The sequence below is a fragment of the Anneissia japonica genome, unplaced genomic scaffold (genome assembly GCF_011630105.1).
Source record: "Anneissia japonica isolate Jap-2015-1 unplaced genomic scaffold, ASM1163010v1 scaffold287945_len1679841_cov205, whole genome shotgun sequence".
Taxonomy (NCBI): Eukaryota; Metazoa; Echinodermata; class Crinoidea; order Comatulida; family Comatulidae; genus Anneissia; species Anneissia japonica.
The window spans coordinates 1199933-1217980 of NW_022753015.1; the positions used below are offsets into that span (position 1 = coordinate 1199933).

At 34.3% G+C, this 18048-nt stretch overlaps 2 protein-coding genes across 2 annotated transcripts in view; both read left to right on the top strand.

Moving 5' to 3' along the window:
* Positions 1 to 1526: 1526 nt before the first annotated feature.
* On the top strand, positions 1527 to 7870 carry LOC117122665 (alpha-tectorin-like). Its single transcript, XM_033268347.1, has 3 exons — positions 1527 to 2009; positions 2975 to 3237; positions 5382 to 7870. The coding sequence occupies exons 1-3, from the start codon at positions 1919 to 1921 to the stop codon at positions 5628 to 5630; spliced, it is 603 nt and encodes a 200-aa protein (XP_033124238.1). The 5' UTR covers positions 1527 to 1918; the 3' UTR covers positions 5631 to 7870.
* Positions 7871 to 15401: 7531 nt separating this feature from the next.
* LOC117122636 (protein arginine N-methyltransferase 3-like) overlaps positions 15402 to 18048 on the top strand; it is a 6550-nt gene continuing 3903 nt past the window's right edge. Inside the window, exons 1-6 of the mRNA XM_033268304.1 lie at positions 15402 to 15527; positions 16134 to 16347; positions 16478 to 16527; positions 16623 to 16731; positions 17033 to 17213; positions 17715 to 17892. Coding sequence (XP_033124195.1) covers positions 16140 to 16347; positions 16478 to 16527; positions 16623 to 16731; positions 17033 to 17213; positions 17715 to 17892 — 726 coding nt within the window. The 5' untranslated portion in view covers positions 15402 to 15527; positions 16134 to 16139. The remainder of the gene's footprint in view (positions 15528 to 16133; positions 16348 to 16477; positions 16528 to 16622; positions 16732 to 17032; positions 17214 to 17714; positions 17893 to 18048) is intronic.

The following is an 18048-nucleotide window of genomic DNA, read 5'->3' on the forward strand; positions in this document are numbered from 1 at the left end:
GTATCTAACTAATCACTGTTCTACCGGGTGTGCGTCAAAAACTATTCCCACACCTACAAAGAGATTGAAAAGAATTGCTCCAATTAAATAAAATTCATCACAAAGCCCCAGCGATTGGTTAAGCGTCTGTAATGCCAGCAGAGCAGACACGAGTTCGAGTTCAGTTCATTATTCTCATAAAGTCCTGTCCAGACTCAAATTTTATTTGATAAAAAAAAATTGTTAGGGAGGAGACAAACTTGCTTGTTTCTCTTTGCTTGTTCTGCCAGCAATTAATAGTAATGGTCGTTTTTTACTGCATTTCAGCGTTGGTTCATTAACACATCGTAACTTTTCATGGGAGAAGTAAGAGAGTCATCTAGTAACATAACGCTTTGTTTTTGTTTATAGGAAAATGCCTATTAGGGCCTATGTCTACTGATGCGTTTCCTCCTCTTCCGATTTTAATTCCTTCCACCTGTAACCCACAACTAGTGGCACCTTCAATGTGTCGGGAATTTCAATAACAAAGTATTTCTACTGGTATTTTAAATGCAATACTGCTAAGTGTGGAGTAAACTGCACTGAACATCTAAATTGTATTGTATTTGCCAATTATTTTGGAACTCAGATCAACCAGTTTTGGCTTAACACATTAAAGAAACATTTTATAATATCAAGTTTTTAACTGCTATGAAATTTTTATTTGAATAGAGTTTTCTACAAGCATCTCTGATGTTTTTATAGGACTGTTTGAAATTTAGTGACCAGATTATCGCATTGTATGACAATACAGTTTCAATTACTCCAGACACGCCCATGTGTGTTCCTAAAATGGCCGGCCTTCACTTGCGGTTATTTACAAGGGAATCAAGTTTAACACGTCAGAGTTTTAGCCGACTTAATTGTCAAAAGATGTGAGCTCATGATATTTTGGCAAAACGTGATATTTAGGTGATTGTGGCCACTCAATCAGCGTGGTTATTTCCAATTCGGATGTGCTTTAATTTACTGTGGTAACGTATTCCGATAATTAAAAAAAAAAAAAAAAATACTACTGCGATCAGCTGAGACGAGTTGAAAAGGAAGTAAAAAAAAACATTTTACATCTTTGTTCTTTAAAAAATTATCCAACCTGTAGGTCTGTAGAAACTGTAGGCTCTATGGCTCCATCAACTAAAATGCCATATTTGGGATGGAATAATTTTTTTTTTAAATAAATAGCGGTTTAATAAATAATAGAGGCCTTAGCAATGCACTCTAAATACGATTAGTATTAATATTTATTTAGCAATTATTAATATTTGTTATTTAATTAATTTTCTATTTTTTGTTTCTTTGAAGAAATTTTTATTGGTTTTTTTTTTTTTTTTTTTTTTTTTTTTTTGGGTTTTGGGTGTATGAGTTTGAGCATGAAATAAAAAGAAACAAACAAACCTTTCTTTTTTCTCAATCTCATGCATCAGTGTGTGATTTGCCAAGAAAAAAATAAATAGCAGATGCTTTATAATTAATATGAAGTAAATTGTGACTTGGAAGTTATGGACGAGTGATACCGTCGATGATTACCGTACATTTAAGCAAGTTATGAGAAAATAGGCATAATACAACAATAATCCTACGACGCAGAATATATGTACAAAGTTGAGCTTCTTTTTCTAAAATAGAACATTTACACATTGTGGTTACTATAGCTACACCAATCAGATGTGTGGATAAACTCTTCCTCGGTTTATTTTTCCAATCGTATAATCATTCAGCCAATGGGATGGTACCGTAACTATAGGGTCTGTGCTTTAACCAACTTGAGGAGAGACTTAAGTTCCATAAATCATCTTACTAACTTGCGTTAAAAGCATGTTGTCTTGACACCTTAGATAATGAAATCTTAACGACTGAGAAAGACACTAGTTACTTAGATTCCGAGTAACAGGCAGTAATGTCGGCTACCTGCAGATTATATGCCAATGTATTGCTCCTTGTGGCTAGTGTGTGGTTGCAAGTTTGTATTGGAACAGCAATACCAATAAGTAAGTATCTCTTTTAATTATATATAAATAGGCCTATTAATTGTTTTCTTTTCATATCTAAGAGATTAAAGAAAACATCCAGAGATTCAAGAAGCTAATAACTTGTATGCAGTTCATTAGCTTAATATATATTTTAAAGCTTTAACTTTGGTTAGCGCTGACAGTAGCGTACGTCGAACCACACTTTTATTTTTCCATTTTGAATGCGCCGTGCGGCGTGTCGTCGGCTGTCCGTGTCACGGGGTTGGGGCATGGGGAGTTTCTCCAGCTTCACGTCAATTTCCCCTTACATATTCGTTTCCCCTATTTTATCAAATCTAGCGCCGCCAGTGCCTGTTACTAACCCTTGTATTTATGTACATGTCTGTGTTTCCGTCAGTGGGTCAACTCCTAGACCATGACTATTCCACGTAAAACATAGAATGACCAATTTATATATAAACATAAATAAATATATAGCAGTGCTTATATAGGAAAATAAAATGTAAATATCGTATTTACATAGCCCTTCAACGTTCCTTCTCTCAAGCGGGATTTGAACCTGCAACCTCTCGCTATGATGCCGAGTATCATACCATTAGACCATAGAAACATTGTATAAGCACAAATCTAATACCCAGGCACTTTCTTTCTTACAACTGACTATACGCTCACTCATACTATAGTCGAGAATGGTAACGCTTTCAACGTTGAAACATCGTTCACGTTACGATTAAGCATGGAGGAATAGATTCTAAACTTATTCCTCCATGTTTTTAAGCTAATACAATTAATTATTGTTTATTCATTATAATATTAACTTTGTTTTATACTAATTTCTTATAAATCGGCATCGCTTACAATAGATGAATAGGCCTATCATAGATAGGCTATAACCCGAGAAGAATGTCTTTTTTCTCAGGCCTATACATATACATATTATAGGTAAAATGTAAATAATAAGGCCTGTATTTATCTGTCTACAGATTACTACAATGAAACAAACAACGCAATAAGCTGCGCCGGAGATATGGAGCTAACAGCTTGCCATCGGAACTGTGGCATACAAACAACTTGTGAGGAGCTTTACTACGGAGAGAATTTTTTAGGCGAGCGCAATTGTGCAAGTGTTTGTCACCCAGGGTGCCAGTGCCCGCAGCGAAACGGTGAAGATACCTACCTAACATTTGATGACAGGTGTGTGACGAAATTTGAATGCGGCTGCGTACATCGGGGAGTCTTTCACGGCGTAAGTATCATTAAGGCGATTTTCCACTAGGCGAATTTATTCGCCCGAATCGAAAGCGTCGGTTTATGCGCATGCGCATTTACATTCATATCGCAGTTTTTGCGAAGCGAAAAAATGCGCAACCAATCAGAGCACAGGAAGCGAACCGACACTTTGATTCACGCGGTTCGCTTCCTGAGCTCTGATTGGTTGCGCATTTTTTCGATTCGAAAAAACTCCGATAGGAATGTGCATGCGCATGAAAGTGGAGGCTTTAGCATAATTCATTTATTCGCATCATCACCACCGCCAACTATTCCCAAGTAACGTCCATCATATCATCACTACTACCGCCACAACCACCAGCGAAGTGGTGACGGGCCCCAGTGCAAGATAATTGCCGGGCCTTAAAATGCACCTGATCGGACACAGAAGAGCCTTGGAACTGGTGGAGTCTGCTAGGCGAAACTCCTACCACTGATACATTCCGAGTTTTTTAAAACAGAATATGACATCGTTACTCGCAGAAATATCAATAAAATATTCGAAAAAATATTCAAGAGTATTGAGAACAAAATAAGGTCAAGTCATATATATTTTATTGTTTAGCTGGGCCTATTGGGAATTCCATGAGTCTAAAGTATATAGTATTGACAACAATAGAACAATCATCGGCCTGATTGCAGTGAAATAAAACGCATTCATGAAGTATGATGACCTGACGTGATTCAAAAACGTGCAGAATATATTGAACCAACTTTAAAATTGCAAACAAAACGTCACGTGTCGATATTTCACTTGCAAGGTATCTTTATTCAAAAGATACATATAAACATCCATTAAAATTATTCTATTGCAGCTAAAGTTGAATTTACGGAAGCTTTCAAAAAGAATGTGCTTTCAAAAAGTATTTTAGTGCTTCGTAGGCCTACTGTATGGCCTCTAAAACCTAATATTATTGAGGGGTCCTTTTATAATTTAAGTAGGAATGTTTGAAGTTATGTTGTTAAATCTATAGGCCAATTGAACGGGCCTCCAATAGCCCCTAGTCCCAGTGTTTTGCACTGGCTGCACTTCCCATATATACATACGCCACTGACTCTACAACCATGCAGCTATACAACATACATCAGAATGTGATGCGTACATGCATTGACTTAATGCGCTATAAGATACCGTATATTAGGACCACCAATTAATGAATGAACGTTGGAAGTTGGAGGAGCAACCGAAGACGGACAAAAATAAATGGAAATTCTCAAGGCCAGAAGTGCTCCCACAATCTGACGGTTAGCCAACAGGTTATGGAATTGGCAAATTACTGGAAACCAGCAACGCTGTGCGGACCAATGGGTGGATCCTCTGCGGCGAAAGCAAATTTAAACTTAAATGAACAGAAATCAGTGGCGGATGCAGGGGGAAGGGCAGCTGCTCCGGCCCCCTAAATATTAAAAAAAGGGGCTATTATTTCATATATACAGTCATAAAAAATGCACGTTGGTAAATATTTAATAGGGTATTGTTAGTTCTGAATTTCCTCTGAAACATTAGTCCTTACTGCACACATGATATTGTAATTGTTAGAAAGAGATAGATTTGAATAACATAACATGAATCCAAGGAAAACAAGAAAGTTGTAGTAGACTATCAAATTATATTGACCTAAAATTTGTGAAGGTAAACACCCAACTTCGAAATTATAGGCTTATTTAACGTTATATCAAACATTGCACATGTTAAACATTACATTGTAAACATTGCAGGTCCAATATTTTATGTAAATAAACATTACATGTTCTTTGTTACGTTCGAACTCAAATATTAGGCCTACATGTTATGGTATAAAGATATAAAATTAGGTGTCTCGCCCAGTTACCACCTGGGCCGTTGCCACCTGGTGTCTCATTGCCGCCCGGTCTGTTGCACCCCGCCTTTTGCTACCACCCAGGCCTTTATTATGTATTACTTGTCAAGCGTACATTTTGATAGGCCTACCATTCAAGGGCTAAATAATTATTTCATTTCATCGATAATTTTTATTATTTTTCTTCTGTTTGACATTACAAATTTCATAATTTCAACTTTTCATCTACTTAATAATTTAATAATTTATAAAGTGTATTGAAAAACAACTAAAAAGTAGAAAAATTTTCCTTTGTTCACAGATGAATGAGCGGTTCTTTAGAGGTAGCTTGCTGTGTTCGTGTGATAAAGGCAGAACGCTGTGCAACTCGATATTTGGCTGGTTAATCGAAAATAAAGCCACAGAAGTTTGGCCAGACGATGGCTCTGCTATGGATTCAGAGAAATCATCTGTTCCCGAATCGATCAGCTTTGAATTCTCATCATTAGAATTCAGTAGCAACAGCGACGACGACGAAGCGTTTACATTGAACATGGACCGCCAAAAATAGATTTTATGCCCTTTATATATATTCAAGCAGAAACCAAAGATAAAAATAATGTGCTGATTGCTAATATTAACGCCTAAAAAAATTTAATTTTAGTAGCTAATAATGAGTTATATCTAACAAATGTTTTCAGATGATTCATTTTTTTTCTATTAATATTCATTCAATGCATTATATAGCTTGTTGCTTATGTTTTTAACGGTATTTCCCATAGAGGTTACAAGATGTTTCTCTTTAAGATCCAGCTTATTCTTCTCAAGCCAAAGATGAAGGATACCATAGTCATCAATGACCGTCTCGTAGTTATGAGCATTAATACTACTGTATTCCGTTTCGACGTCAGCAACGATGAAAAACTTTTTTTTTTATCGCTAATATTTTGGCACCACAGCACATTAATTATGTTTGTTGAATGCATACTAAGCTAGATGGACTCAAGACTGCGTTCGTTTTTATGGATGCAAAAGCGTATCAAAGATTTTGTGAAAGATGTACTCTTAGAAGAGGTGCGAAGTTATCCAAATCTGAGATATTAATTCAAGGCCTCACGTTCAGTGATTGATGAATGTGTTAATTCTAAATGGATGTTATAAGAAATGAAGAACAGTATTTCCTTCCTGAATATGCTATATATATGAATCTGAAAATTTAATGCCGTATTTTAGACGCTATCACAGAAACGCATAACCTAGTAAAAAACAGAATATTTATAAACGTTATAAAGGCGGCAACTTTACGGAATAAGATTAAGAAGCTATTATTCAGACAACCAGTTCTACCGCTGAACTGTTGAGCTTTGTCTACATTATCAAATTTCATTTAAAAAAAAGCGTCCCATAAAATGTGATGGAACATAGAGTTGAACACGTTCAACTTTCTTTTATACAATTTGATAATATGTGATGATGTCATCGTACCCAAATAATGGGAACATCAGATTTTTTTTTTTGTCACATAACATTTGATAGTGCAGACAAAGCTTAATTGATATGTGCAGGCACACTTGAAATATTTGCGCAGTGGCGTAACGCCTATGCGCTCTCATGCGGCGGTCTGCAGGGACCCCGAATTCTAGGGGCCCTGAAGGGGCCCTATTCATAGATTCCTCGATCTAACACCCTTACCAAAAAGGACTTTGTTGATAAATAACACCTTAATGTATCTCTGAAATCGACTGTAGTTCATATATCGTATTATAACGATTAAAGAGAGGGCTCTATTATTAAAGAGTGTGGGGAGGGGTGGGGAGCTGCCGGCCTGGAGCCGCCGGCCCGGGACCCCACTAAATTTGTCAAAATATTTTTTTAAATTAAAATGCAGATAAAAAGAAAATTATATTCACAATTTTATGTCTGTGAAGTGCCATTTCCGGCCATCTAAAGGTGCCATATTCATAAATTTTCTTACCTCCGCCCCAATTATGGTGGGTCTGAGGTGGTATACATTCTCCAACTCTGAAAGTCCGTCAATGTCCTGGATCCATATTATATCATTTATTCGTCGTTAAAAAAATTTAGAATAACAATGCACATCTAAAATCCCACGATGGAAATGGTGACCGGGACCCAAAAAGGGCCCCCATTTTCAGAAATACACAGGGCTCCCAGCCCCAGCGTTACGCCACTGTATTTACGCACGCGCGTGTGCGCAAGCGCGTCGCCATACCTGCAGCTAAGTTTCCATAGTAAACTCCATCGTTTCATAATAATCACAAATGCACTTAGGCCTAGATAATAAAAGTTCCTAACTGTGAACACTAAGAAACATGAATTCGTGTATCAAAAATGTCATCATCTTTCTGGTTATCATTTTCGTATCGACTTCAGGTTAGTTATTGAATGCATATTTAAAAAAACTTCTATAAATATTCTATGCTACATAGACCTAGACCTAGGCTATTTACAGCAGAGCCGACAAGCAAATTTAATCAAATTTCCAGTCCTGAATATAATGAAAATGTGCATTTAATATTTTTAAAATCTAGATAATATTACTATTTATAGTAGCAGAGATAATGAGGTGTATTAACTTGATATAATATCATAGATTATTCCCATGTTTTATGTTGGCTCCTTCTATCCATAGACTATATTTATTTTGTTGGTCCTATATCCATGATTATAATTTAATAACAGCATTATTGTATTGCTTATAGTGGTAAAGATGATCAAGATGTTAGCATTTTTGTTTGTAAATAAAAGCATTATATTTTAGTAGTCATGTGAGAATAAACTATAGTTTTATCGTTGAGCTTAAATTGATCGATTATGTTTGGAAGAGCTTCACATGTGAACCATTCAGTATTATCATTATAAACATCATTATCATTATTATTGTTGTTACTGATGTCATCAATACTATTTTGTTATTATTATTAATATTATTAAGTATTATCATCTTTGTTACTATTAATATTAATATTATTATTATTATTATTATTATTATTATTATTATTATCACCATCATCATCATCATTATTATTATTATTATTAGCACCATCATCATTATTATTATTATTATTATTATTATCTACATCAGTCATAATGATGAAGATTCAAGTATTGCTGGCCTGAACTAAAGTATTATAATGTTTGTCATTATCTATTTTTTTGTAAATTAACAATGATATTTCGTATCGATTATTTACAGTTTGAACGTAAGAAAACTTTGCATGAAGTTAGAGGACCTCTCCGCCGACAATTCGTCAAACGATTCTTCATTTTTGTCTTCGTCTTTATTCTTTCTTTTATTTTCACCGCTGGTTTTGTAAAATTCTGTCTCTTCAAAACTGAGCAAGCCGCGCAACAGGGAATGAAATTTCTTTAAATTATCAAACGATTGCATAATTAAAAGTCAAGCCAACAGAGGAATAAAATAAAGCAACATTTATACAAGTATTGTGTTGTATAATTATTAAGTTTGATGCGTCCCTGAAATCAATCCATCTAGCACTAGTCTTGATGTTCTAAAAGCAGTGTAACTCTATATTTCTGTAGGCAGTAATGTTATCAGGTAATCACATACGATAAAATTTACAGACATGGGAACACTATATAAGTTGCATTTTCATTTCATTTATTTCTCTCAATATATACAATAATATTGTAATTGTTATTACTTTTTTGAGGGGGAGGGGGGTGTTGTTTTAATGTTTTAATCTATTGTATATTACACAATACATTAAAACATTAAAACAAATCCACCCCCCCCCCCAAAAAAAAATTGGGCCATAAAATCATTAAAAGACACAGGAAAACCAAAAGGAGAACTGAATTTACTATCAAGTGGTAATTTATAATCACACACACACATTCACTGATGGCGTCAGTTTATTTATAACACACCGGTGATCTTTGGAAGACAAGAAGTTGGGGACGCTGTCTCAGTTTTCCTTATGGCAATTTCGTTGGCAAGCGCGCAGTATAAATTGCGCCCGCGCGTGTTAGATGTTCCCTTGGCACCGAAAAAACACCCCAACAAAACTGCTGTTCTGTACAACCAACTAATATTAAAACCAACGTGAACTGGCACTGTTGCTGTAACGTAACTATCTCTTCGATTTTTAAGAACTTGCTTCTTTTAATTCTATAAATATGATCAAATTTCGTATTGCAACGGTTTCATTAATTATTACAGTATATTTTCTGAGTAGTCCAGATTCAGGTAAATATTAATATAGAGGTAATGACAAAAGGATATCTAATCAGTAAAGCTGCTAAAAAGCAAGCTAATTCTAAGTTTATATAAAAAGACATTATTTATTTTCCCGTTGACTGATGAGATTTTCTTCCTCCATTCTAATTTTTTATTGAAAGCTTATCTAATACAAAAAAATAAGAAACTCAGAATATTATCTTTTTCAGAATTTTTTTCCTCACGCTTGGTTTATCTTTAAACTGGATTATTATTGTTAGTTTCCTTATCAAAAATTCAATATTTAGTCATGTTTTGGTTAAGCTGAGCTAAATTAGCCATTTTGTACAACATGGTAAAAATATAGGAAAAAGAATAATTTTTAAGACTACCGTAAAAACGCCAATGAAATATTTAACTATTCTTCTAAGTTCTCTTTTGTATTTAGCTAAATATCTCACGCATTATTAAAAAAAAAAAAAATCAAAATTTGTATCAGATGTTAGGCCTATACAGTACAACCTCGAATAGAAGCCCCGAGCTTCTTTAAAAAAAAAATTTTTATGGTTTTTTTTTTTTTTTGTTTTGTTTTTGAGATGGGCTTCTTTTCGAGGCTACATTTGCAAAGTAAATAGGGGGCTTCTTTTCAAAATTAATGCTGTAAATTTTGGGATTTCCTACTATAATACAATAAATAGGTCCACTAAATCAGTCTGTATCATGGAGTGTATTAACCGGCATTAAATCACCTAAACTACTGTATAATCTGTAAGCGTGTTTTTAAATTTATTTTGTTTGTTTGAAATTCATGTACAGTGTACACACTCTACTATCTCTAAAAGAAGGCAATGCTATCTTGAAAATCAATCAATCTTTTCAAGGCTACTTTTACAAACTAAAGAGGGGGATTCAGTTGGAGATGGGCTTCTTCACGAGATTAAGCCCATTGGGCTTCTATGATTAGTATTACAGGTTTAAATTAAAATTTCTTTAACATGCGTTGCCTCTGCTTATTGTAGTAACTGCTATGGGTAACAAGGGAGAGTTGCGACAGATTGGAAATGGCCAGCCCTACCAACAGCAATATGGCCAGCCCTACCAGCAGCAACCCCCGATGATGTACGAAGGATACAAACCGAAGAATGAAAAGGTGACGTCTTAGCAAGTTACAATGTTCATCAACTCAAATGATATTATACATTAATCATAATTGGATTTTAATTTATTATTCGATATGATGGAAATAAATTTGAAAGACATCACAATCAAAAGGAAAAAGAAAGAATTTTTGCATATCCCGATTGGCGGAAAATACGTCTTTCTCAAAAATTATATTCTTTATTATCATCACCAGGAGAGGTGTATATCTCAATTCCAAAGTTACTATAATGTGCTTTTATAATATTCATTGAGTTTTGAACAATACCTTGAAAAAACATGTCCTGAGAAAATCTAATGGCCTCTACTTGACCTCATAGTTTAGTTTCAGAACGGTAATCGGAAGGTTTGTGGTTCATATCCCATGGGGACGACACGTTGTTTTTTTTTCCCAAGAAAAACAAAAAAACAAAAATCTTTATTTTATAACAAGTGGAGGTGTATAGGCCTATCCATAACTGAGTTACTATCACGAAAAGGAACGTAGCTTTTTCTGTACGTTCCTATTTTATAGGAATCTTTCGCTCTACCTGGCGTGTATCGTAATTAATATTCAGTCCGTTCCAAAATACTTGCCAAAACAAAAATCGCAAGTGATTCGGGTGCGAATCCAACTCACAACCTCTAGATAACTAGCATGGTGTCATAACAACTAGACCACCGAGCTTACGCTAATCCGATCCCCAATTGGGGAACGTACCCGAATATTCAGTACGATAAAACCAGGGATAAAGCCGGGATAAAACGCGGGTATAGGACCGAACACCACTCCTGTGATATTTTGCTGACGCTATTCACATCTAAATAGATATTCAAACATAAACTTCTTTATCTTTTCAGAAAGAAGAAACTGTAGAGGAAGTAGAGGCTCGTTTTAAGCGGATGAACCGAATCTTAATAGCATCGTTTTCTCTAGCAGAGATTTTGATGTCCATCACTGTAATAGCTTCATGTGTGGCGAAAGTCGTTCGGTCACTTGCATAGATAACTTATACCGAAATTACAGCTCAAAGGGGCAAAACCCACGTTTTTAACTAGAAATAAAATACATGAAATTAAGAATTGTAGTTGAGTGTTTAGTGCCACGACGTGTGAATGAGCCATATATTTGTACTTTAGATTGTTTTTATGATAGAAAAATATCAAAATACAATATAAACTTTTTGTTGGAATTTAATCATCACACACATTAAATATTGTTCTGTTGATTTATTTCAGCAATTTCTCAATTTTTACACCAATAATCCAGGGCCATTGATACTGTACCCCAGTTGTTTAAATGTCCGTAGTAATTTTTCATATAGTGTACAGTAATAGTGAAAATAATTTCAAAAATTCTATTGAAGATGTGCAAGATATTGAAATGTGATGTTTACAAATACTGCAAAAGTATTGCAAAGCAATTTTAAGTGATGCAAATGAAAGTGTTGCATTGAAAGCATACAGAGCATTGCAAGCGAAAGGAGAGCAACTAAACTCACTCTGCTAAACTGGTGGTGCAACTGAGTGTTCCCTTTCATTGTTGATCTTGTGTTTCAACTGGTGAGCTAAAATGTCAATTGAAGAGCGAAGTCTTTCACATGGTACCATTATGTACAATGGCCCATGTGCATCTTAAATCCTTCAGAAAAAAAAAAGGTACTGTAATGGCTAATTATCCGAAAGAATGAATAAGTCTTCCGAGTTTCATGAAGTTATACTTGGTGTTTTTTCACAATTTCACAATGAGGTTGCATATGGAAGATTTAAAATTATAAGCATCCAACAAGTGAAAGTGTAGTAAAAATTGAGAATTGTAAAAAATATGGAATAGGTTTCACAAGTGGAAGAGGTGTATATGCATAAGGAACACGACAATGATGGTTAACGACACACTAGGCCTAAAATAAAGTAGTCATCCATGGCGGCAAGTTAATTCCACTATGAGGGCTAAGCTACTGTACTTAGAATGACCATTAAGGGTTCACTGGAATTGGTTCCACATTCTCGATTTTCAAACACACACACCCCCCACCCCACCCCGTCTCCAGGCCAAAACAACCCTACGCTCCTGGGTTGGGATATTTTATTGTCTATGGCTTAATTTTAGGATTTTATCAGCACCCATCCCATCGCTTTGGTTGTTTGCAACCTTGAGGCTAAAATCTATGCATAAGTTAAATTAACTACTGTAATGATTTGAAAGCTTGAAAACTGGCATTATACAAGCGTATGAACAAACATTTAGCAAAAACAAACAGCCAAGCCTAGATTTTGGAGACTTTTGGTCAGTCATGCTTAAGCAACTTCAAAGTTTTAGTTTTGACCTTGCACACTTAAGCCACATTTACACTAGACACGATTACGACACGACAATATCATCGCATAGTTTGTATTCTTCAGCACTGCGCGCATCTGTATCGTGGTGTTGTGTTGTAATCGTGTCTAGTGTAAATGTAGCTTTATACGGATACACAAAATGAATACTAGACTCTCGATTTCAAGGAAAAGGCTCACAGCATTTATTCTTTGCTAATGTGTATACAGGTATTTTACATGAATGTGCAATGTAACAAATACATGAGCCTTTTTAAATGTTTTTCTTTTACTACTATTAAACAGTGCACAATAATGTTTACTGTTTTCTTTAAAATAATTAATATTGTTGTTGCTGTTGCTGGTAGTTGCTGTTGCATTTCACCATGGCTGTTGTAAATTGATTGACAGGCTCCTAGGTCGTCGATGATGACATCAGATCAACACAAGAAATGCTGTACTCCTTCTCCCCGATCTTCGACAACAAACTTAATGGGCTTTCCTTCGGAAAGAGCAGCCTAGAAGAAGAAAAATACCACACACAAAAAAGATAAGATACACAATAAACATGCTGTTACAGCATTTCATATATATATAATATATATATATATATATCTGTCTCTTATACACATCTAGATGTGTATAAGAGACAGGTTCAGCCACAAATACACATATTGAGAGAACAACAAGTAGAGAATATGATAGCTTTGAAATAATTTATCAATTCCATTTCAAACTATCAAAATTTGTAAAATTTATCCCTACTTACTGGCATGGTTGCGTCGCGATGTGAAATTCACATAGGAAAGAGACCTTGGATCACGTGACACTATCCGCCATTGACTATTTTATTTAATTATTTTGGTATATCAAACATCATCATGTATAAACGACAACCACAAGCTGAAATGATTTTGTCTTTTGGCCCGATCATCCGTAATTCACAAAAGCATTCAAATTTTTTGAAGAATAAAAATACAGTATATCAATGACCTAAATATTGTATTTAGGCACACTTTATTCAAAAATTGAATACACGGCCACATTGCCCAACAGGTAAAACATAACTGGCATGCAAACCAGTCACTATGAAAAAAAGAGGAACATGCAATGGAATTTAATCACTTTTTTTTCTTTGTATAATCATTTATTTTATTATTACACCTGATTTACTTATTTATTTACTTAATTTGGAAAAGTAGGCGTTCAACCATCCTTAAATTTTTGTGTACCCCAACATCCACCGTCACCTAAGTACACACCAGTAAATGCTGCCTGGTGAGGTTTACGGAATTACCGCACAATAAAATAATAATAATTTAGGAATGACCTAAATAGACTAACAATACGCAAGTTCAGTAAAGAAGATTGTTTAATAATATATTGAAAAATAGCTGGATGAATGATAATAATCACAAACATAGATGTTGTTAAAATCAAATTAATATATTTTACTATTTAGATTAATTTCTTAGTTTTGCATTGTTTACATACCTGGGCACTTTACGTCCATGAAGTAAGAGTTAGGGCTCTGCACTAGTCTCTTCTTCTTGTGCCTTCTCTTCTCACTCTCTAGGCTTGGGTTCAACAAATCTTTGGCGAGCTTGAAAATAATGAAAAGCTTGCATTAAAATATTATACTTGAATTATACTTTTGTCTGTAGGTCTACTTCGAAAAGCTGAACAAATCCAAAAAGATGTTCAAGAGTGAAAAATATACTAATTTTTTTTTTATAACTATAGTAGTACTATATGAATGATGAAACCCTTCTTCTAATGGTAACGTTTCAGTTCAGGTCTTACCATATCTTTAGATTTAAACCAGGCCTACATATTACAGAATACTGTTTTGGTATGGAGACAGCAAGTTAAAAGTATGCATTGACGAAAATATTTGGTTTATATAAAACTACAGTATGGAATTTCCATTGCTTGTGCAATTGAAATTTACAATCAATTATTGAATAAAAACATTATGCTGCCCTCAACTGACAGATTTAAACCAGGCCTAGGCCTACATATTTTATTACAGAATACTGTTTTGGTATAGACGTAGCAAGTTGAAAATATGCATTGACGAAAATATTTGGTTTATATAAAACTACTGTATGGAATTTCCACTACTTGCGCAATTGAAATTTACAATCAATTATTTAATAAAAACATTATGCTGCCCTCAACTGTTCAGACTCATCACAAACCAAAACACACCTAATTCTTACAATTTATTAAATTGTGATTTGTCATAAATAATAAACATTACATATATTAGTAGTAATAATTTTTTATGGGTTTCAATGTAATTTCCAAACGCATTTCACGGTAACATGCATGCTCGCTAGGCCCATAATTACAATGGGTAACCTAGCCTACCTTGAGCCTGGGCCTACAAAAACGACATCCTCTCAAAACACGTTTTTACTGAGTGTACCATGCTGGTCATTCCCTGTATTTATTCATTATAACTCAATTAATATATAGGAAGTTCAGCCACAAATACACATATTGAGAGAACAACAAGTAGAGAATATGATAGCTTTGAAATAATTTATCAATTCCATTTCAAACTATCAAAATTTGTAAAATTTATCCCTACTTACTGGCATGGTTGCGTCGCGATGTGAAATTCACATAGGAAAGAGACCTTGGATCACGTGACACTATCCGCCATTGACTTCTTCATACGCATGCGCTTTAGATGATAATTGTATTTATAGAGGGCGTCATCTGTTGTTTTGCAACAGCACATGTTGACTTTCCTTGTTTATCAAAATATTGGTCCCAAAATATTAGTCCTCTTTTCATTAATATTCTGTAAGTGTTTCTGATTAAATTCAGTGAATCTCGAAAGTGTATTCGAAAGAGAGTATAATATAATCAATTTCACTATCAGATACTTTATTACCATGCCTAGGCAAGGCTTAGGCCTAGGAATAGGGGCCTACCGTAGCCTCACCTAGCTACTACTGCTACTACTAGCTAGCTAGGCCTAGAGAAGGTAGGCCTAGGCCTCTAGCCCTAGCCTAGTCTAGTACTCTGGCCTAGGCCTGTAGTAGTAGTAGTACACTACTACTAGCCCAGCCCCAGCACTTAATTAACCTTTATAATTTTACCAAGATAGCGTATGGTACCGTACCTGTAGACATATCCTTAAAAATAGAATTGACACTCTGGTTCAAACTATACTTGCTCATGGTTCGGTGGGAAAAGTCGTCTTGGAAATTAAAGTATACACATCAGTGGTGGTGAAGAGGTAAGGCTGGTGTACTGGTTTGAGCTGATCCTCCCCTAGGGTTTGGTTGGTATAACCAAGTCTTCTCCGAAAAGGACTGCGAGTTCTGAGTCATGTCCTGTGAATACATTTTTTTTTTTTTTTTATCATACTTTTACTTTAATCTAAAAAGGCCATTTTCATTTCAGAGAGTAATGACAGAAATGGATGATGATAATGATATTCCAGATTTAGATGATGCAGAAATTGATGATGATACTTGGGATGACTTTGAAGATGAGCCGATGAACTCGGATTGTCCATGTTTGTTTTGCCCTAGAATATTTCCATCAGCTGATCAGGTTCTGCAGCATTGTAATGTAGTACACTGCTTTGATATCACTACAGTACAAAGAAAATATGGTAATTTATGCATAAAAATATACATATTTAATAATAATGATATTTATGGTAATGAATATGTATTCCGAGATAATGAATATACAATTAAAGTAAAAGAACGATTACTGATTTATTTGTTTTTTCTTGACAGATCTTGATTGTATTTCATATATAAAGATGATCAATTTTATTAGAGCAAAGGTAATTATTTATTATCAAATGTTATTGCAGTAATATTAATATTATCAGTGTATTTCCTAACTGAGTTACATGCAGAACAATTTTTGTTTTTATAGAAGCCAGAGCCAGTTCAATTCTTGGAGAATTACCCGATTGGTCAGCTCCCCTGGGCAGCAGATGATTTTATGAAACCTGTACTCAACAATGATCTCATGCTTATATTTGGTAAGCCAATTTATGTAGCGATTCTTAATATGGTGGAAGTTTTGGCTGGTAGAAGTTATATTCACTCTGTGCTGTAACTCCACCTAAAAAGTGGAATAGGTTTTCCTGTTTCAAAACTATGTTTTTTAAGTGTCTTAAAAAATAGTTGTACAATATATCAATTTTTTTTTTCCTCCAGTGCCTGGCTTTAAACTAAAAGATCTACTGTATATCGCTTATAAACTATGTTTATTAGTGATAATCACTTCTACTATGAGATAAGAATATACTGATGTAATTTTTTTTTCACATTGCATTGCAGACATTGAATCAATGACGAAAGAGACCAAAACAAACATTAATGTAAATAATGTTAACCAAGATAATACCGATCGTCATATGGATGAAAACAGCCTGCTGCAACGGTTGAAGGAGGCAGAACATCGGGCAGCAAAAGCTGAGGATGCATTGGTTCATGCAATGAAAGATCTTGATTTAGTGAGGTATGTCTAATAAATTTTATTTTTGCTGAATTGAATACAAGAATAAATTATTCATAGTGTTTAAGCTGTCATTAGCCCAATAGCCAAATCCTAATAAAAAATGCAGAATTTTGCTAAATATTATCATTCAGAATTGGCCAAAAGTTTATAATGGAATTGAAGTTAACATTGCATATATCCTTTTGTTTTGGTTAATCAAATATCTATTTGGCTAATTATTTTCATACCAAATTAGCCAAATTACTAAATATTTTTTTGGCCAGCTTAAACCCTGATTCATCATACTGCATGTGCATCAAGAAAAAAAAAATATTATTTATCAATTTATTCAAGAAATTTCTAATATTACATATTTTTAAAGCAAGAGCTCGTAATTTAGATATTTTTGTTTATTTCACCAACTAGTGTGAATGCCAATAACATAGGGTGCATAAATACAATATAAAATCACTAGATACTTTCATAAAATTGATAAAACATGATTTGATTTTAATTTTTCAGGTCAACTACAAAGAACCTTTTGGAGTGCAAAGATGTTGCAATAGATTCAGAAGAAGACCAATCATATTTTGATTCTTATGCACACTTTGGAATTCATCAAGAAATGTTGCAAGACAAAGTTCGCACAGAAAGCTACAGGGATTTTATTTACGACAACCAGCATATTTTTAAAGATAAGGTAAGAAATTCTCTTATTTCTGTTTTGTCATGATGAGCTATTTTTGTGGTAATATTATTATAATACTCACCATAACTTACATTATGAATTTTTTTTAAAGTTGATAACATAAACTATACATATCAGGAATAACAATACTGTACAATATAAACACCT